The 22,162-nt window shown below is 43.8% G+C and overlaps 1 protein-coding gene across 6 annotated transcripts in view; it reads right to left on the bottom strand.

Annotated features, from left to right (window-relative positions):
- The window catches only part of septin9b (septin 9b), a 73,244-nt gene that overhangs the window by 8,698 nt on the left and 42,384 nt on the right, over positions 1–22,162 (bottom strand). For 4 of the 6 annotated variants that reach the window (XM_062387132.1, XM_062387134.1, XM_062387131.1 and 1 more), the window contains 4 exons: positions 8,739–8,924; positions 4,738–4,866; positions 4,520–4,601; positions 4,145–4,282 (listed from right to left, as the gene is read on the bottom strand). In XM_062387132.1, the coding sequence (XP_062243116.1) occupies positions 4,145–4,282; positions 4,520–4,601; positions 4,738–4,866; positions 8,739–8,924 (535 nt within the window). Of the gene's footprint in view, positions 1–4,144; positions 4,283–4,519; positions 4,602–4,737; positions 4,867–8,738; positions 8,925–9,489; positions 9,574–19,995; positions 20,159–22,162 lie in introns of those variants that run through there. The other 2 variants (XM_062387136.1, XM_062387137.1) reach the window with 2 other exon arrangements.

Genomic DNA, 22,162 nt, shown 5'->3' with positions numbered 1-22,162 from the left:
GTATGAACCTACAGCTGTGTCCGTTGCTCATATGACGAGATTAAATCTGAAGGAGGAAGCGGCCAGTGACAAAGAGGGAAATATTTCAAATTACAACAATGCAAATTCATAGAATTTCTGCTCAAAGAGTTACTCGTTTGTAAATGTTTTCTCTTTTCATTCCAGAGTGATGATGCTAAATCCAGAATGGATACAAAAAAACGCAGCCTTCTCCTCTGGCACTCAAAGAATATTTTTTATTGCACACCAATTTTTTTCCTCAGCAAAGACATAAAATATTCCAGGGACCCTCTTGTGTATTTCCCTTGGAATAATTTAACATATCCTTTTTTTACACTTCTACTCAGTTACTAGTTAGAACAACAAGAGAAATGTCTAGAAAAATATAAGTGTGTATAAAATATATTTTCACCATGTCAACAGAGAATACTCTTTTGCTCATATTCATGGATGAATGTGGAAACTGTTCTCGGACCCCCTGGCGTAGCGGCCCCTGGAATCTGCGGACCCCCATTGGAGAGCCACTGCTTTAGAGCTTGCGTATTTCTATGATGTGAATGCAATGGAGGAGAGAAACCACTAGGGGATGATCATGCTCTACTGTGATACATTCAGCTCACCCTTGTTCTAATATGGACCCACATCCTATTACATTAACATATGTTAATCTCCCAGGTGACATTTGAGTGACGGTAGGAGAGCTTGTACATTCATTATAAAGGTTGATGCATAAAACATTTGGTCTTTGTTTACTGTCTCAGATTTGGCCTTGAAATTCTGCTTTTGCTTGACTTAAACACAAACTTGGTATAGTATAATCTCTGCATGTTTTTCCTGTTACATGTCTGTGAACCACCGACAATCACTGTTCTTGTATCAGTCTACACTGTTCTTCTCTTCTCCGTTTTTCTCTGATCCCCCTTCTTTTTTTTTTCTGTGTCAATGTTGCCTCTAGCTGCTCCTCCAGACACATTCCCCCCTCATGCTGTCTTGCTCATGCCCTCCAATTAGTCCCAGCCCAAACCAGGCCAGCCTGGTTCAAAGAGCCAGGAGCAGCTGCAGGAGATGCCTGGCTGGCGCTCTCTCTCTCTCCCCCCACACTGTGAGTGACAGCCATATCACCATGAGCACAAGATGAAACAGAAGGGAGCATGTGATACATAGAGCGAGAGAAGAGAGAGAACAAACAGGACAGCGTAAAGTGATGCGCTCAAGCCGAAATAAGGAAAATACAGAGCATTACATTTTATGCATCTTTCATGCTGAGTGGATGACGGTCATGAGTCATGCAGAGAGGGAGAGAGCAGGGGTCAGAGAAAGGTCCAGAGGTCGATAATCTCTCCGTGTGAATGTTTGTAAAACATAAATTACATGACTGCATGCGAAGATGCAAGAGTAGAGAAATGCGTGCTGTGCCATATGCATGACTGAGCAAACACGTCGTGTGCACATGTATCCTCACACTCACATATGTTGTACAGACAATAAATATGGATGTATGCACGCATGCACACATTTACACTTACACGCCTGCCTGCATGCATTCATCGCCCTATATATGTCGATAAAGAGCAGTCATGTTTACACAAGTTGAAGTTCTATCGTCTGCTCTGTTTTAGTGAGGGATAAGAAACCAGCGACTAGAGTCAAAGAGCAGCCTCCTTCTTCTCAGGAAGAAAACGTTAAATGAGGTAGTAACGAGACTACCCGGAGGGAAATACTGCGGCCGACTCCGCCATTATCGGAAACGTCTGCTGATGCCAAGACTGAGTTCTGCTTCATGAGCACGGTTCGTCTATCTGAAACCACAGAGGCAGCTTCAAAGCAACTGGTATTTGAGATGTTTCAAACAAGACAAAGAAAAAAAAACTTAGAGAGGTACCAGGGGAGTTCTGAGGGAGGAATCCAGAGGCTGTTTTGCATTAGACCCCAATTTAAAGCTTCAACTGGTGTTATTGTATGAAATGAAAAAGGAAAAGAAGAGTTTCCTAATATTTCTCCAATGCTTTTTTTCCTCATGACCCAGAAAAAAATTTGTGGAAGTATGTATTACCAACAGTAGAGTTATTATGCTTTCGTTTTTTTTTAAGGATCAAACTAATTTTTTTCTGTTGTACAGAAAATCAGAGGCATCTACAAAAGAGTCAGGTTCCCAATTCATCACATACTGGCATCTGTCTATTTAACTTATAGACTTTATATAAAGATAGACAGCTGGGTACAGTACAGGTTATTAACTGCGCAAAATGGCAGAGTTCGTATCCGCCATATTTTGGTTGAATTTTCTTGATCCTCGGAGGAAGTTTCAGCAGTTTCGTCTCTTTTTACACAGTCTATGAATTAACCCTATTCAAGTGTATGCCAGGTTGAACCAGCCCAAACAGATGTCTCCTGTGTTTTCCTGCTGTCAACTCTCTGGTTGACTCTAAGGAAGACACCACTTCCTGACAGATGTTCTGTTTGTCACATAAGAGTGCATTTATGTGCATTGTGCATTTATGTGTGAATGACTGTGTGTGTGTGTGTGTCTGTGTGTGTATGTGGACACTTTCGGGACATTTCACAAAGGAGGAGCCATTTCGAGTGGCTGCTGCAGGCAAGATAACACACAAACACATTCAGGGTGGTTTTACCAGTGTTAGCATGTCCACTGCCCAGTGCAGTCCACTCCCTGCACAGGTTTACATGAACACATACACACACACATTCTCTGCAGCAGCAGCTGTGGTGACATGAGCAGATGATGAGGGGGTATGTCAAACAGTGGGGTGCACACCCACCCACCCACCCACATGTCATCCCCCACTCACAGGCAGGAGGCTCAAGTGGACAACTGTTGAGTTGCCAGTGCACTGAAATATGAAGCAGCAGTGGATGCAGCCGTCACTGAGATATGCAGTCAGTTAATTTGAAAATTGGTGCGTGTTTACAGTTGGTGCACATGAGTGTTTTGTGTTCTTTCATCTACTTGTGTACAACACAGTTCCCCTATCGGGACGCTGCTATCGACCACAAACACCCGGGGCCTGGATGTTTGCCTGCATTAGCTGCAGCGTGTCCTCCTTGACCCCCGGTGCATACAAGGACACACCACTCACCGCAGCTGAATCAAACTAATTACAGAGAGGGGAGAAAAAGACGGACCCTAATCACCGACAAAGCAGCAGGAGAAATGTGGTCCGTATCATGTCAGTATTAGCAAAGTGAAGCCGAAGCAAACATCAAGCAAGCGAGGCAAACAACCTCCACCTGGTTGTTTAACAGGAGACATGTGCTTCGTCAAGACACTGCCAGGTCACTCTGGACTGGACTGGTTTTAGTTCTACTAAAGCTTTCTTCATTTAATTCACTCAGACATAAGACTCCTGCAAAAATTACCCCAGCGGTTACGGTTACTGTTACACTGAGCGTGGTATGGTTGTATTGTGTGTTGCATGTGTGTACGTTTTCCAGAATCTTTTTCTGAAATGTGCTCGTGTGTGGTCACGGTCATGATGGATCCCAGCAAAAACTGGATTTGATAGATCTGTTCCAATCGTCTGTTTAACAAAAGTAAACATGTTCCAGATGAGAAGTCACTCTTCACAAGATTAAACAATAATCAGAAACAGACCGCTCATGAAGCAGCTTGTCCAAGTTCCAAATCAGAAGAAAAACACTTTTAGGCTCAGCGATACGACAAATTAGGGCAACAGGGAGATTCTGGCGAGGTAGAAAATCTCAAAATCAAATTACTTTGTACATTTTAAATGTGAAGACACTGATCGATAAACCTTTAATCAGCTAAACTACTATATTTCATCTATTCCATATAAGGTACTGTTCACATCCTGATCCTTGTTTACCATCTCTCCACCGCTCTCAGCTCTGAGACCTTTAGGATTCAATTTCTTTGCGTAACCCGACTCCTCAAGTGATACTTTACAGTGACTGAGAGGAGAGAATGAGTTCCACATGTGGTCACCGGAGACAGAAAAAAGGAAAGAGCTGGAGAAAGACAAAGTTACAAGACCTGTGGAAAGACAATAGGTCAGGAGGAGAGATTTCCCAGAAGGCTTGATTCATCTGTGTGGGAGAGACCGAGAGAAACGAAAGAGGGGGGGGGGGGGGGGGGGCTGCAGGTCTCTTTGATATGTTATCTTACCAGTGGCCTGTGGGAGGTATGAAGTATATGCAGCAGTGCACCCTGGAGTCGGGGATCCTCTTCTTCCTGTTGATGTTGATCTCCTCCTGCAGGTAGGCTTCATACTGGTCGTTGATGAACTTCATGATGGGCTGCCAGCTGACCAAGGAAACACACGTTAGGGACGAAGGTACAACGACAATCATTGAAAACATGGCAGTAGGTGAAAGTATACTGATACATAATGATGATAACAATTAAAGAGATGCTGCACACTTAAATATGTTATTTGAGATGAAAACTAAATCATAGAACTGTAGCGTGAAAAAGAGGTTTTCATCGTCAATATGTTTGTGCAAATTTGCCTTGAGATTAAGTAACTTTAACGTAACTCACCAGTTTTCATTGTTGATCTGATCTCCAAAGCCCGGAGTGTCGATCACGGTCAGCTTCATCCTCACTCCTTTCTCCTCAACATCTGGACCAAGAGGTGATGTTTCATTAGTACACACACACACACACATATCCATAGAGAGAGCAAAACATCAGGAGTACGATAAAGCAGCAGGGAAGTGATTTAAGCTGCAGGCTACTGGACGTGAGCTTTGACCGACCGTGACTGACGGACTTGATCTCGATGGTCTTGGGGATCCTCTCCTCTGGGCTGGGCTGAACAGATTTACGGCTCACCTTGGATTTGAACAGGGTGTTCATCAGAGTGGACTTCCCCAGGCCACTTTGCCCTGAACAAAAAAAAAACACACACACACACACACGAGTTAGAGATACTGGGATCACATTCACTGCTGGTTTCAACCCAAGACAGTCACAAGGGCAAAGTTATTTAAAGCCAAAAGCCTCATTCAATTCAAAACACACACAAGTTTATTTTCGGGTTTTCCCAACAAAAGAGTGAGATTGAATTTATTTGTGGGAATGTTTGTACTGTCTGGATTTTGTGGCGAGTGTGTTTGTGAGTTAATAGACTGCGTGTGTAGCAGGGAGGCTGCAGGGTCAGACGAGCAAGCTGTGGAGGTCAAGAGGCCAGATGTACTCTATAGACCACACACACACACACACACACACACACACACACACACACGTTTAACAATTTGAAGATGCATCACATAAATGAAACCAGCAGGTGGTGAACTCCCTTGAGTCAGATCTGCAGTCTACTTCTTAAATCACCTCAGGACTCTCTGCTCTCGCCCTTTCCTTCCTTTTGTTCTCAACAAAGCAGACAGGAGCACACAAATAGAACCATCTACTGTAGTAGAAATGATGTATTGAAGTGTATTTTCTTGATAATGACCCGTGTTTTTATTCAGCCCTTCATGTACTTGAAAATAAAATATTTAAAATAACCTGTTTCATACATTACTAACGTAAAGGCTATGCACTTGTTACGTATTGGTGTCTCTGCATCACACATCTCTGGTGGTGTTTAAGAATACATTATGATTAGTAAGTAGCATTGTTTATTTTACACTGGAAACACATGCTGTGCTTTACTGCACTAATTTCCATATGGATCAGTTGTTGTAAATGAAAAAGAGCAGTAAAATTAAATCTGGGTTAGATTTTTGTGTTTTGAAAACACTTTTTAGATATGTAATTATTTGTGATTTCATATTTTTCATAGGAAAGCGACACCCTCCGGCCGTCTGTTCACAGAACCTGTTGGCATCCACTGTGGCGTGTGGAGAGAATCCAAACTGCCGGGACCTCAGTGACAACCAGGAGGGTTTTCCCATTACTCTCACTCTCTCCTCTGTCAGAAAACTCCACATGCAGTCGTCTCAGTCCTGTGCATTTACCCACACCCACACATTTTGTCTCACACCAACACACACACACACTGAGACACCCCTGCTGCCCTCTCTGCATGGTGCAAATCAAAAGGTCACAGGGCCGAGGGCAGGGATTAGGCAAATGCATCTCATGGAGGACACCACGAGGGACAGGGCCAAGACCGCAGCTGCTCTAACCTTTCACGTCCTCAAGAGCCGGCCAAGTGATAACTCAGTTAGCCGACAGAAACTTTATTATAATCTCAGAAGGTGCTTAAAGGTCATGTTCCTACCCTGACATTCTATTTTTTTTTTTTTTATCTCTTAACCTCATTAGATGAGAAACAAGGTGAGGTCAAATGAAGCCTAGAGCAGGTAAAAGGAGTCTAACTGCAGAGCATTTTTTTTTAACTCCTCTACAATATCTCAAATCTTTCAAAATGTGATTAACCAGATTGATTCGTTTGTATCAAGCAGAAAAAGCAGCAGTCAGCACTGGCCCTACATTCTGAAATATGACTCCAATGATGTGTGAGCCAAGTATTTGTAATCACAACATGTTGTGTGTCAAAGTTCCCTCTGGCGATCAAATATGACCTAATTCCAATTTAAACCCATCATTCTTTTCCTCCATTGTAAAGTTTTATGTGTTCCACTCCAGTCCACGAAGTGTCAGAGTGTTATTTCACAACAGTTTTATGTATCATCTGATGAGACAAGTTTCACCTCATCCTTAAGGGGTCGGAGCGCTACAAGTGGATACATGTCACGTCAACGTGAGCTGTGCCTGCAATAACGAAGATAATCTGAGACACACATGTGAGAAAGATTAAAGAGTTCTTACTTTGTTTGTTCCCACAAATAAACATCTGGTGAGTCATGTTGTATCCACGATCAGACCGTGTGCAATGAGAACAGCACTCAGTACAGCGCATACCTCCACCAAGGCCCACAGTCTCCTTAAATTCAATCAATCTGTCACGTTTCCATCAAGATGCATGAATTCTTCAATGCGGAATATTGAGAATAAATTCCTAGATTCGCCTTCTGATCCAGATCTGCGACTAAACTTAGATCGATTTGTTCCTGACCAATTCTGCACCTTTCCATCAAGTTTTGTAGTTTATGGTGTAATCCTGCTGACAAACAAACAAACAGGGGTAAAAACATAACCTCTGTGGTTGAGGTCACAAATCCACATTAGGCATGTTGCGAAAACATCTCCTTGGAAATGTGCCATCTCACTGTGTGCATAAAGAAGTGACCTGCAGGGAATGAATTATGCAGTAACTACCTTCATTCCAATGTAAATAAACAACTTCTAATTAGGAACAAATTACAAATCTAAAATCAGGATTTTCTGAGGTGCTATATCTCAGCGTGTGACCAAAATAAATGTTGACATTCCCTTCTCTGAGGAATGTATGTGCATAGATTTGTTTTTTCTTTCAGACGAGCGGCCAGCATGTGAGAACAGAGATGCCTTCGTGGAGGTGTGCATGTGTGTGTGTGTGCGTGTGTGTGTGCGTGTCTGACGATGGCAACTAATTGGCGGTGTGTTGCAGTTCTCTAAGGAGGTGTGTGAGTGCTCCCTCTGGAGCGTGCGCTTCGGCTTCGGAGTAATTGCCACCATTATGCCACTTTCCCAATCTGACAGCCTCCTTTTATTCACTCAAGTGTGTGCATTTGTGTGTATGTGTGGGTCTGTCACATCGTGGATACAAAGAAAAGAGCTCGTTGATGAAAGCTCGTGCTGACTGACCCTTCAAACAACAACTGAAGTAGAACCAAACATATATTTCTTTGCCTTTTATGAGTGCATCGCAGCAAAGGAGAAGTATCATGGTAAATATCATTAAGAAAAAGTGGAAAGTGTATTTTTTAGGTCAGACAAAACAATGTGTATGTGTGAGATCCTGCCAAGATGTATAGTTTGTATTTGCTGCTGACTGTGCGATGTCTTCCTGCAGAGCACTGTCAGATGGTTGTTACTTGCTTTGCTCTGCAGTTTGTGTTGTTGTAACATGAATTCGAGTTTTTTTAACAATTAAGCTCAATGTCAAGCTCAGCGTCGAAGCAGGAAGAGAGGCGAACAGGTAATCTTTACATCATACCACAGATGTTAACTTGGATTCATACAGCGGGGTGAGTTCCTGTTGTCATAGCAACGATGTGTTTATACATGCAATGATTTTACATCAGCCATATATGGGCTAAAACAATTTATTTCACCGCTAGAATCTCATCATGGCAACTACAGCAGGAAGATGGTTTAGTGAAGTTCTTATAAGATCACATGGTGAATTCTCTCCATCCATAATCCTTTGAGGGTCGTGGATGGGGGGGGGGGTATTTGAGCCAATCCCAGCGGACATTGGAGGTGGTGTACACCCTGGACAGTTCGCACATAGAAAGCCAAACTCACATTCCCATATACGGCCAATTTAGAGTGTCAGATTAACCTAACCCCAATCTGCATGTCTTTAGACTGTGGGAGGAAGTCAGAGAAACCCCTCACAGACACGGGGAGAGCACGCAGCTCGATCGAAGGCCCAGAGACCGGAACTTGAATCATGAACCGTTTTCCTGTGAGGTGAGTGCTAACCACTGACGCACCGTGCCACCTTCGACAAATCCTAGTTATGGCTGCATATTACAAATGTGTCGACACTGATTCGAGACACACTTACTAACTGTCACGAATTTGAGAAACGGTTATAAATTAAAACAGCTTACACCTCTCTTGACCGATCCTGCAGCTGAGCAATCAAACCGATGAGACCTTCTCTGTTAAAAGTCGTAGAAGTGCACGTGACACTCACCCACAATCATGATGTTAAACTCGAAACCCTGCTTCATGGCCTTCCTCCTCATCTGCTCCAGGATGGCATCGATGCCCACGTAGCTGAAGTCGCTGCACTGGCTCTTCTCCCCCTTGACCGGCGGCCCGGGGTGGTGGGCCTTGGCGGACTCAGACATGTTGCTGTGGCTCAGGCTGACCTCTGACCCTGAGGGACACGGAGCCAAGGGACAAAAAGAAGAAGAGAAAAGAGGAGTTTAGTCAAAAGGAAAAGCCGAGTTCACAGTGGAGACGCCTGGAGGCACTGATGTGAGAGGTTGATTTCCTGTGTGAAACAGGGTGTATCAGAGACAAAGTTCACATCTTTGCACACTCGCCTTCGTTCAAGACGACACCAGTGAGGTGATCATTTACAGGCCACAAAAAAACACAAGATAATGGCAGAAAGTAGACACTTTCACGAAGAAACATGAAATAACAAACTAAACTTTCCCCTGAGTGTCATTTTTCCTTCAAAGAAAACACTCACTATTAAACTCACTATTAAATCAATCAGGAACAGACACGTCTTCCTCCGTATGTTGCACAAATTTCCACCAGCCATGACCTCATGTTTGCGCACAAGAGAAGTTTTTCTAAAATAAATGAGGTAGGAGGTTGAAGCCATAATGAAACACTGCAGCTGTAGATTAGAGCTTAATTTCATATTTGTAAAAGGAAACAAAACAATGGAGAGGTCAGGAGCCGCCCACTGCAGATCACTCGCGCCTTACCTCACTTTAAGGTGAATCCAAGACGGAGGCTGAACGCCAAAGCACAGCTGCAACAAGCGAAGTAAGAAAAACAAACGGCTCGACTCTGCCAAGTGCTAGCATGTGCACGCAGCAGACGCCTCAGCGATTAAAGTAGGAGGAGACAGCGTTTCCTGCGCTGCCACAGAAACTTGCTGTCGTGGTGAGAGACTAGAAACCACAGAAACACACAGCTGAAGGGATGTTTCTCTGTCTGGAAACCTGAATGAGACACAGGTAGAGTTTATAAGCTGTGTAATGGGTGTATTATTTCGTTTTTGTTGAGGAACATAAGAGGCCTTTGTGTTTTTGAACAGTGGAAAATTTCTTGAAATCAAGTCTGCTGCTCAGAGTTTTCTTGACTTCCTGGACACCACAGATAAGACAAAACGTGTGAAATGGAGGCAGAGCAGAAAGTTGGAGGATGTGATCTGGGTACAAGCACCAATTTCCTCTGAAGCACACAGATGTCGAAGCGGAAAACGAAAAACCTTCCTCTTTGGCTCTGTGTCACTTTGTCCTGGAAGAAGTGTCTCCAGTGAGCAGCTGCACACACACTGAAGGAGTATTAAAGTTGACTGTGTAATCCATAAGATTGAATGGGAAGTTTTAAGCATGCATATTCCCCCAAGGCCTAAGAATTTCACTAAATGTAATCAATCCGCAACAGATTTCACGCAAAACGTCCATACACTGAAAATATTGACTCCACTCTTTTGTTCTATCCATGCCAATACTGAATGGGTTCTCCCTTGGCCCGTGTCCAGTCGTTCCCACCATTCAACCGACCGAGTTTTGTGGAAATCTGTTCAGTAGCTTTTGCGTCATCCTGCTGACAAACCAACAAACAGGATCAGACAGGGGTGAGGCGTTTCGCTGAGCACCAGCGGCCTCCTACACAGATCCAGACTCATGGGAGAACTGATGAATGGGCTGAGACATTCTCTGAATCATTTTACACGCATAAGACAAGAGTTGCAATTGTGGATGAGGAAAGGCTGCACCACACCTTCAGCGGTCTCGAGTGAATCCGTCAGTCTCTCCAACCTTCACTTCCCACACAGCGTGATGAACTGTTGGGCTTGGCTGAAACTCAATCTTTGGAAAAGGGGAAAATCCCCATGTGCCCATCAACAGCCGGTAAGTGTTCAGTTTAAGAGGTTGTTATGTTTTTCGATAATTTACACACCCGACAGGGGCAACTTCCTTTCATGCTTGGGAATTCATTTTACAGTGGCAGCGATCTTAACATTGAGGTGGCAGCTGATGCTGTAATAAACCTCTGTGAGTCCTGCATCACGGTGGGCTCCAGCTGATTTAGTGCTGCACTCATGTCCTCAGGAAACCTGACACAGAAATTGTATTATGTCTTGGACACAAGAATCCTCAGGTATTTGGAATAATTCATCTTTGGTCTGCTGTTAAATTGTAACGCTGCTCTCCTTATATGTTTTCATGTTCCATGGATAATGTGTCCAAAGCTGCTTTCAGAAATGCACTGAGCTCGGGCTAATCTCTGGACATTCTCCACAGGGGCTGCGTGTGTGAACGCAAAGGTCCGAGTAAGAATCTCTGGATTGTCTGCGGACATTCTCCGATCACTTCACAAGAATAAAGTCCAAAGCAAAGATCTGTGCAGCAGGAGATCCTCTGTTGATGAAGATTCAAACACGCTACAAATACAACAATTAAAACAAAAGAAAACAAATATCTCTCTATGAAAAAGCGATGCCATGGCATGAGCTAGAAGACACTGACGAAGATGCCGAGAGTTTTTGGTGAGAAGAGCCGGCGCTGTGGACAAAAACACATGATCTCTGCAAAGAATGCATATGTAGCATTGTATGTTATTGAGCAGTGTTGTTCATTTGTGAAAGCAAATTCCAACTTTAAAAGAGAACTGCACTCTGATCTGTAGAATGGCGTGATTAAAGCTGAATCTGATCGCAAATGTGTGCATAGCGTCAACAAGTCTCATTTGGCTAACTCGTCACTGAACACTACTGCTTTCAGTCGGACTGGACGGGCAACCTTTTGAATGGCACAATGTTTAATTAGCTCTAATGAAACATACTCCAGGTCTACAGACAAAACGGCCTTCTGAGCACCCTGACCACGCCACCACATCCTCCCCCCTCGCCCCCCCCCCCCCCCCCCCCCCATGCCATCTGCTGGCTTCTCTATCCGCTTCCCTCCGAGAATAGACAGTCACACTGTGGCAGGGACAAACACACGGCCGTGGTAACAAAAACAAGCACATGTGAGCCATGTGAACACAGCGGAAAAGGGGAAGAACAAGCCAAGCAGCACACGGGAAAGCCGACGCGTTACCCGGTTTGACAACCACCAGCTGTTGGGATATTCACTTCCCTTTCTCGTAAAGTCCAGTGCCATTTCTGTCAGGAGTGGTTCCTAATCATACCCCTTTCATTCTCAAAGCCGAGGCGTCATTTAGCAAACCGCCAGTCGCTGCCTTTTCAAACAACTGTCCCTTGTTTACCCGACTAACAGCGCTGCCATTTACAGGAGGCCTCAGAAGTGTCCATTCATTCTCCACGTGTTATGATCCTCCACAGACAAAGCATGACTAACCTCTGGCCCTGCAGAAGCAAGGACCCTTCTGGTTAAACAACCTCATTACACGTGAACAGTGAGTGCAGCTGTGTTTTGCAACCACTCGCTAACATGCTATTCATCCTAAGTATGATGTTTGAATGAGGAAACCAGCTGCTTTATATGCAGATTTTGTGTATAACAGAAAAGCCCAGATGTTTACTACACATGCATCGGTATAAGCCGTGAGCTCACTGGACACATTCAGCTGTCCCATCATGCATTGTGGACACTTTGGCATGCGGAATGGGGGACACTAGATAAAAAACCGCCGACCTTCTGGCAAGTGGACGACCTGCTCAACCTACCGAGCCACAGCCTCCCCATAAATGGGGATAATGAACTTTTCCCTATTGTTGTTAGGAATGAATACATTGCTCGACTATTTGTTTCTTAACGACAGATGAGGATGCTCAGTGCCTCATTAACTGTAGGGCTGAGGAGGAATGACACATTACGACTCAGATACTGACTCAGTGGCCATTAAAACCAAAACTGCTCTTAAAATGACACAGACCCAGCGGATGCATTGAAATGGAGCAATGCATCAGACCTGTGAGATGTCAATGGATAAAATAATTCATTTAAAAAGCACGGTTTTGTTTAATAGAAGCCAAATCAAAAGCTGACGTGAGTCAGTGGGAAGCAAAGTTTCATTCCAATAAAATGAAAATGGGATACGGAGCTCTGCAAAGAGCCAAACAAGAGTCTGATATTTGGCCCTTATCGCCCTACATCGGCCCAAACTGTCAAAGAGAGAACAGCTTTAATAAAGTGCCAACAGATGTTAGATGTGAAGATAAGTTCCAATAGATACACTGCTGAGGTTGGTTGTTTTTGCCTCGTGACGAGCAGAAGCTGCACCTAAGGATTATCTGATCCAAGAACTTTGAGTAATGAATGGAGGTGCGTTCAGGATTTTGACTTGCATGATTAAATAGATCCCATCAAAGAGATGACTCTGGTGTATTATCTTCAAACGAGGGCACTTGTAGCTGAATGGTGCCTGTTGTAAGTGTGATCATTGACGTTTACATGTGATTCCTTACATTTCTAAAGACGCCATAATGCAGCTTGTTCATGGTTCGCAATACAAAATTCTCTGAAAGACAAGATAACTGGTGAAAAATGTCGTTGGCGTTTAGCTTTCCTGTTTTGTCGCAGCGGACAAAAACCACAGAGTTTGTGTCTGCGCTAGAATGGTTTTACACATGAATGTCAGTTTGAGTCTTCACATGGGGAAACAGAATGCTCAGCTTGTGAAAACAGTTATAGTTCAGCTCTGAATGTTTTCTGTGGCTCTGAAGGCAGCGTCTGAGAAAATAACTTGAGCTTGGAGTATATCAAACTTTTCAGAGTTTGAAAGATTTACCAAGCAGGACCATGAGAGAACTTATGCATTGCATTATGGGAATGGTATAGGTTAGTTTTTGGGGAGATGGACTCCTTCTCTGGACTAACCAGTGCACAGCAGGGTCAAACTAGTAAATATGGATTATTTACAATTCGTTGATCACTGCTAATCTTCTGGACAAGCCTTTGACAAACTGCACAAATCCACAGACTTGTCACCATTACATTAATTTGGGCAAACACTACAGCACAATATAGGAGAATGTATTGTTGTCAACCCTGAACTCCATTCAAGCTCATTGGAAACCAGAAAATACAACACAGGCTTTCACGGAACAATTATTTTCTGGCGTCAACCTTCGCAGAGAAGTAATACATCGGGGTAACGTTTCAAAAAGCAACATGTAAACATTCAGCTGACATTCATCAACAACCACTACTCTGAAGCATGAAGGAAGCCGTGTTCTTTCCTCAAACTGGCCGGTAACCCAACCTTCCTGGAAAACCAACCCAAAGTGTTTCCCTCCGATCAGATACAACAAGAGAATCAGCTTCCCACTCCGGATTCGCATAACTCAACGCGCCCCTCCTCTCAAGGCCTTCATTAAAACCCCATCACATCCATCCTTACAGCTTAATATTCACTGGCTGGAACTCGAGCCATGTTCCAGTTCCAGAAACAAAGCCACACCACCACTTCTCCTGTTTTGCATTACGTGGGGAAAGTTGGGTTTTGCCTGTTATTGTTTTACTGCAGCTCAGGGTCATGATCATTTAAAGAAAAAGGCGCAAAAGCAAAAAATAACAAAGATTGAGAGAAAGTTTAAAATGATTTGCATTATGAGTCAAAGCGTTGAAAGGGTTCTGTTAATGAATGACGCTGTGCATAAGGAACTGGTCTATGTATATTTGACCATGCTATAATTTGTTTCCCGCTCTGGATTCAAACTGTTCATTTCACATAGTTTCCCATCATGGAAGAAGCTTTTAATGCTCTAATGTTTGGCTTCACATCCAAGAGGAGGGGTTTGAAAACCCGGCTGCACACACACAGGATACACTCGCAGGAAAGTCAGTCTCATGAAAATATTATATAAATATCTTCAAACATTATGTGTGTACAAATTATTCTAACTCTATTATTATGTTTAGTTTATGTTGATTATATTCCCATTTATAATTGCTGTATTAATTTTATCAACACTACTGTCTATTGTCCTCATTTATTAATACAAAACGTTTTTTTCGCTAATAAAGCTTCCCTGCAAAAGTTCTTCACTCGTTTTTGAATAATGTGACTATAACTATCTTGAGTCTTGAGCTTTGTTGTATCGAGTTACATCAGCATGCCAAAATCAGATACAGATTCAGCCATGCAATTTGATTTAACAGAGGAAATCTACCAACTTGATGTCCAAGAATTAATCACAAACTCGGCCTCTACTGAGGATGGGAAATTAGGTTTATCCAGCTTTGATTCCTCTGGAAGTTTCAGTCGACTAACTTTCTATAAATAAAACCTTTTAATCTCTGGTGGGCGGCTTCCCTTTGATAAAAAGGAATATAATTGATAAATATCCTTTTTCTTTAAACAAAGTAAATTTGAAAATATCATTCTCCGAGGTAGTACCATGCTAGTAATCAAATATTTTACTTGGTTTTCTCCCAACCCTTGAGTTCAGTCTGTCGAAGAATATGTTCCTTAGGGGCTGGAGATTTGGGGAGAGAACAGATCATGTCTGCTCTTCCACTCACACACTTTAACTCACAGATACTGACAGCTCTTAAACACTGGCTGCTATTTGAAACAACATGTTGAGCATGGTTCCCATGAGGTGAAACCCCTGAATCTCTGCCCAAGTACAGCTTCCTCTTTCTCCTCTGTGTGTGTGTGTGTGTGTCAGTGTTTCTCTGTTACTGTCCTGTGTTTTCTCTCCCCCTCTCTTTTTGCAAACCGGAGATGATATTTCCACTGGCCCCATGGTGGCTCCCTGTAAAGAGGAAGAGGTCATAAAGTTTTACGGCTGCTCCTGCCTGGAAGAGAAAGATGAGAGTCCAGAAAGACGAGGGCAGCACACGAGTTGACTGACAGTCCTAAGTGTGTCACATGAATACAAGATAAACATATGCACAATTTACTATCCCCCCCAAAAAAAATTTGGAGTTGGTTTTATGAGTGCAGCTAGGAAAAGTCTTAATAGAGAAATGCAGTCTCATTTTGAAAACAACCACAATACAACACATGACCATTTCAGTCACCTATTAATTGCTTATTTTTCTGATAATGAGTAACGGCACTAATTCATTTAGTGGATCACAGCAGAGACTTTGGTGGGTCCTCCCCGACTGGGACAACAATCTGTTACATAGAGTCTATACTGTAGATGAATTAAACCCACGGTGCATTGGAGAGCCGTGCAGCTGCTCTCTTGAAAAATATTCACGTATGTGTTTCACAGGAAGAGCTAGAAAGAGTTTGAATGCTTCATTCAGGGTTAAAGTCAAACAGAAATCAACTTTGGAACAACATGGGTGAATCATATTGGTTTGGGCTCCATTCAGCAGCATCTGTCAGCCATACTGACGCCCCGCAACTCACACTGTGGTGGGCGTGTTTCCTAAGAAACACAAGGAAAGATTTTGAATGTGTCCTGGTCAAATACGTGTGGAAGTATTCATGTCAGGGATTGGAGTCTGATCAATGACAGTACTGGAAATCTCCTGCTGCATTCCTCATAAGGGAAAGGCAAAGTTCAGAGAATGTCCGGACCCAATTTTTCTGGACTACTTCAAGAGTTATTGTCTGAAAACTGCATTAGTGGAATCACAGCTAATATCGTGGCGGTGCTTAAAGTTGTGATCTGAAATGGTATTGACCTGATGCAGTTGACTTGAATGTCAATTGTGAACATGTGTTTAAACTTAATGCTTCGCTGCGTTCTGTTTGACAGGGACATAATGGTGTATTCTCGACAGGTAGTGACAGAGTGGGGTCGACAGAGGCGAGCTGGGAGGACACAGTTGGGTTCTCATGGCGCTGTCAAGCTACTCCAACAGGAAATCCCCCTCTCAATCCCCCGGTCATACTTTGAACCCAGCGGAACACGCATCATAATAACTCCCTGCAGTCGAGGTCTGGCGAGGTCGATGACAGCCTCAGTTGACACAAACAGATGCCGCCTCTTCAGAAAGCAGGTCTGAAGAATTCAACTGGCCCCACTCCGTCTTTTGGGCTTGTCTCTTGTGTCAGCCTACTGAGAGTGAGACGCCTGGCCTGACGTGGAGCAAAGCAGATGGTGCCGTTCGGCGTTGAAATGTAGCCCCATGCACGGAAACTTCTACACAGCGAATGTAGATAATGACCTGTCCCCAAAACACCTCCTGAGAAGACTCGGAGGGAAGAGCTGTGCGTGGTCAGAGGGCACGATGGGAGACGATGGCTAAAATAACAGCGTCAAGCCGGAAAACACAAATAGAGTGAGCACACTCTGAACAGATAGCTGCAAGCAGAGACTGAGAAAATGAGAAACTAAAAAGGACAACGCAGTGGGGAAGCCATTGTGGTGGCCAGTACGATTGCACTGGGCAGCTCCCAGCACTGCCGGCAGAGCGACCGCAGCTGTAACTCAGAGACCAAACATTTCTGGGAAACACGAAGGGGGAACGAGCCACAAAGACGTCCACAGCTGCAATAGAGGGAACTGGTACAGGGTAAAGGACAAATAGAGCCCATGCTGCAGTAAATCACAAACCACCACGTATGAGCTGGGAAAGGGGCTGGTTCGAATATCTCAAGATGGATGCTGTGAAGAGTTTAATGAGAGGAAATGAGAGCTGATTTCTGCACTTTATGATTCTTTGTAGAGCCAGACTGACTGTTGGCCAATATGAGCCTCTCACAGACATATTGGTGTTTGCCGATACGCGCTGATACAAAAACTTATTCAAACAATGCAGAAAATATTTAGCATTAATGCTTTTTACGAAAAAAGATGAATTTCGAAAAAGCCATACATTTGGTTACCCTTAAATTCATTGTAAATGTTATGATTAATCTGTTAGATATTAAGCCTCAATTACATTTCTTTGACATAACAGTAGTACTATCCTGTAATTCTTTTAACACATTCTGTGGAAAACGATCAAGACAAGAACCAAAGTCAAATCCCTAATTGAGGCCTCTACAAGACAGTATAACAGCAAATGTCTGATTATCTCTTTTATACTTTAAGTTATGAGAGTAAAATTTATTTATTAACTAATCAACAAAAAGCTACCATAGACTCGCTAAATCTAAAATCCAGAAGTGGAATCCATGAGCAAACAGCAGGGAAGGAACTCAAGAGGAACGTTAGTTAGCGATCCAGACTGTCAATGGGATAAGAAATTAAGTTAAGAAACTTCATTCTCAATGATAAGCGATATTATGATCGATTGTGTCGCAAACAAACACTAGTTGTTTGTGAAGTAGACGCCAAGACACGTTCTGTGATTAACAGTGATCGCTCCCGATTCAAAAACCAAGTGACAGCCTGAGCCAAAAAATCTGGAGGCGTGACGCTGCCACGTCGCTGAAGAGAGAGACCACCGCAAACTGGAACCCCCCCCCCCCCCCTTGAGTGTCTGCAGACAACTTGTCACCTCTGACAGGACACAACATATTTGACAGCCTCCCATGTGTGACTGACATATTGAAGAGGACACATCCTCTTGCAGCTACGAAGATACTCTACACATACAGAAATGTGCCATCGCCAACTTCCTGCTGCATTTTACAACACTGCTGGTGACAAAACCACAAACAACAACACAACACCACTTGCAGATTGGAGGAGGACAAGAAGGACCACGTCCATGTGACACCCTGCTCTACACACATGGATACACTTAGCCCCGAGAGCGATGAAGACATACTGTAATGTGGGAACGAATACCTCAGACCTACAGCCTGGTTGTTTACTCTCAACCAAGTTGACGCCTCTTCTCCTTTGAGCTCTGCTGCCTTCAGGGCAAATTCTTTGGTCAAAAAAAAAAACAGGCCAGAAGTAAACTGAAGACTCGGACAAGATGGGGACGTCTCCACAGACTCATAGAACCAGGTTTTCAAATCTTTGTGTGCACCTGCAAACACAATGCACGGCTTCTTGGAATTGATATCTCCGACAAGACTTGTTATGCGATATCAGGCTTTTAATTACAGCAGAGGAAGGGGGGGGGGGGGGGGGGGCTGTGTGTGTGAATTAGTTCATTCTGCTGGGCCCCAAACAATCCTAATGAAGTGTTTATCTGTGGTGATTGAATTACTTATTATTGGCGCGCTAATCTGATTAGCATTATGCAAACAATGGCTGAGTGGCTTTAACTGGCGCCTATCGTGAAGCATGTGGTAATAAAGCTTTATGTAAATCAGATAGGAGGCAGCTTTTGAGGATTCACAGGCTCTGTGTGATCCAACACCGCTGCCGTAACAACCGAGTTTGCCCGGGGTGTGGATCAATAAAGTTTGATCTCATATCATACAGTCGTCTCAATGAGCACTACTACGTGACTACACTGATCATGAAGGAGAAAAACATCACAAGTTTGTGTTTTTTTGTGGATTTAATGAGGTGTTGAGAGATTTCAGATGCAGAATCCAACAAAACACAACTTTTTCAAACTTGTTTTTCCGGTTCCTGCCCTTTGGGGGCCCAAAATAATTGAAGCTAATTGAGTAACCACAACCTAATGTTCTTCCCACCATGAGACCAAAGAGAAGAGTTCACTATTCCCCCTGTTGGAGCGAAACTAGACAAGAAATGAAATTGACCTGTGCCTCTCTTCACCCTTTCCTAGAACTTGGAAACAAACTCCCTACGAGAGCAGCAGACACCAGGGATGTTTCAAAACCAAAGCACGTTGGAACCAGCCCGGCTTCATCAGTGCCTTCACCGCTGGATCAAAGTGGGTCTGCACACTGGCCTGATGTTTGAGAAGCAGGAGACGACATGGCCCCGAGCAACTGGAAACTTAAAGAGCAACAGGGACTTCTCCCGATTGGTCAACCCTGGGTCCCCCTATGGGGGGTTGATTATCCATGCATGCTCCAGGGCTGAGGATACAATGGGAGAGGGAGAAAGAAAAGAGGAGGGGAGTGAGTTAGGGGTGGGGTGGGGGAGAGAAGGGTGGAAGTGACCCCCCAAAACTCTCCCCCCCGGCAGAACAATGGGGAAGGACAGAGAATGGGGGGGGGGGGGGGGGGGGGGGGGGGGAAGGAGAGAAATAGAAAAACCACAAGGCCAGCGAGCTGCACGAGTAATTTACTGTGGATCTCATGGTAACAACCGCCCCCCCCCCCCCCCTCTCTCAGCCTCCACACTTTAACACTGCGAACACAAGACACCAGGTCAAGGAACTCTTGCCACCAGCCGCGTCCAGATCTGCTCCTCCCTCCCTCCCTCCTCCTCGATCCCTTCTCCACAATCATCCACAGGCATCAACAAGACAACAAGAAAGCACACGGCGAACGTGCGAGCGACTCACCCAACCCTTTCCTCTCCTGCTCCTCTCTCTTCCTCTCACACGTCTCTTCCTCTTTCTCTATCACTGCTCCAGCTGGTGAGGCTGGTGTGCTGCCGCGGCTCTCCTGGCCACGCCCACACCACAGTCACGTGACCGCCGTCCCATGCGGCTCGGACGGCACTCGGCGGCCACACCCCTCATTCAAGAGAGAGTGAATGGAGAACATGGTGGATGTGGGGGAGCCCAGCTCAAGACATGTGATATTAAGTGAACGCTCCAGAGGACAGTGTGTGCGTTTGTTTGTGTTTTTGTGTGTGTTTTCACAGACAAGAGGAAATATCCTCCCTACATCCATGTTCTTGTGTGTGTCCATCTGCTCTCTCCCTCCCACTGCTTTGTTTCACAGAGAAGGGTATTAGATCATGTGTGTGTGCCTGTGTGTGCGCGTGTGTGTGTTTCCACTGAAAACATTGGATCATCTCCTAGAACCCTCCAGGGCTCAATTTCCCAAAACGCACAGTTACTCGTAACCTCAAAACTACCAGGAGGCCACTTGGAGAGAGCTTAACTTCCCTTTATCACCAAATGTATATAGACATGTATTGAGATCGTAACCTAAATGTTTACATACACACCAAATTTCAACTGTTTAAAGGTATTCACATTCTACATATGCCTGATTTCATCAGGCATATGAAAAGATCTCTGCATTATTTTATAAGACATTCTGAAAAGATCTAAAACATAACCTACTAGGAAATATGATCATGTTCCTTTTTCTTGCAAAGAAATCTTTCCAACTATTACAAGCACTTCCTGGATGCTAAATGTGAAACTGAAGCTTAGTTTAAACTCTTCTGACAGTTTATTTTTATAGTTAAGAATAAAAAGCCTGCACAACACAGCACAACACATAATTATGTTTTGTGTGTGCTTAGCAGGGCATAGCGTTAGCGACAAACCATTATAAATCAGAAGTGGTTTGTTTTTGTCACAGAATAAACAAACTCTATCTGCTGATGAGCACATGATCAGTTAGCACAAAGCTCCTGGCAAGCTGTTATCCTTACACAAAGCAATGGTAGATCACTTTTTTCCAAAGTTTGTGCTCATCTGCTGGATGTATAGCCTGATATTCATTCATTCACAAGAGTGGCATTAACCTTTTCATCTACTTCTCACCAAGGTTAGACAGTTCGACAAGAAACTGTCTTTTTCCGAAATATAAAACTACCTGGAAACTCGAGGAATTAGTTTCCGAGACACAGGCTCCCTCACTAAAAGACACCAGCAATTGTCATAGATGGTTTTGCTGTAGCTCTGCTTTCTCGATTAGTATTTGCTTGTTTTTGACCCGTTCACCACTCAGTGTGCAGCGGTATTAAAAAGTCATGCAGCAACTGGAGTGAATCAAGCTGCGCTGGCGTCCAACCTCGCTGCTAAACAGACAAATGTTCCAAAAGCCAAACTGTTCTCTGGAAATCTGTTTTGCTCTTCTGTGCTTCCTGTGTCCCAGCCCTCCCACAACAGAGGGATTCACATTCATCCGTCCAGTTCACTTTAACTGCAAAATGCAAATGAAACGCCGACACGTAAAAGGAGATATTTTTCTCAGAATAGATGTTGAGATTAAAGAAAGATGCTGGTCATGAGATGGGCCTGATCGTCGCTGACTGGAACAAGAGATGATTAATTTGCTCCTTTGTTGCATGGATGTGGCTCAACTTTTTTTTTTCCATCAACATGCAGTCTGAAGGCGTGAGAGAGGTTTCCATAACATTCAGCACAAATGTTTCCTTCCTGTCAAAGCTGGAGCTCACATCTGTCTTATGTGCAGTGAATGTGAAGCATGCATGCATCAACAGTTATAATTTACAAATCATATTCTCACTGCCAGTGCCAAACATTTAAGCAGCGCTTATTGATAGATTCATTGTAGACATGCAAACAAGGCTTCCAACAATTTTCTTATTTCCTTGAGATCAGGATCATAAATCTGTCATAGATCTTTGTCCGCCGAGAAAAAAAATGACAAAACCCAAAACAATCTAGATATTTTTACTGTCCCACTAAACTGATGAACTGCTTTTCTTTAGGTTCTGTGCAAAAACTACGGACATGTTCCCACTGTATATCTCTTTTTGATAAAAGGACGCAGTTTCCCCATAGCCGTAAACATAAAAACAAC

This window comes from Platichthys flesus, chromosome 5, assembly GCF_949316205.1.
Source record: "Platichthys flesus chromosome 5, fPlaFle2.1, whole genome shotgun sequence".
Classification (NCBI taxonomy): Eukaryota; Metazoa; Chordata; class Actinopteri; order Pleuronectiformes; family Pleuronectidae; genus Platichthys; species Platichthys flesus.
This window is presented reverse-complemented; position numbering and strand designations above follow the sequence as displayed.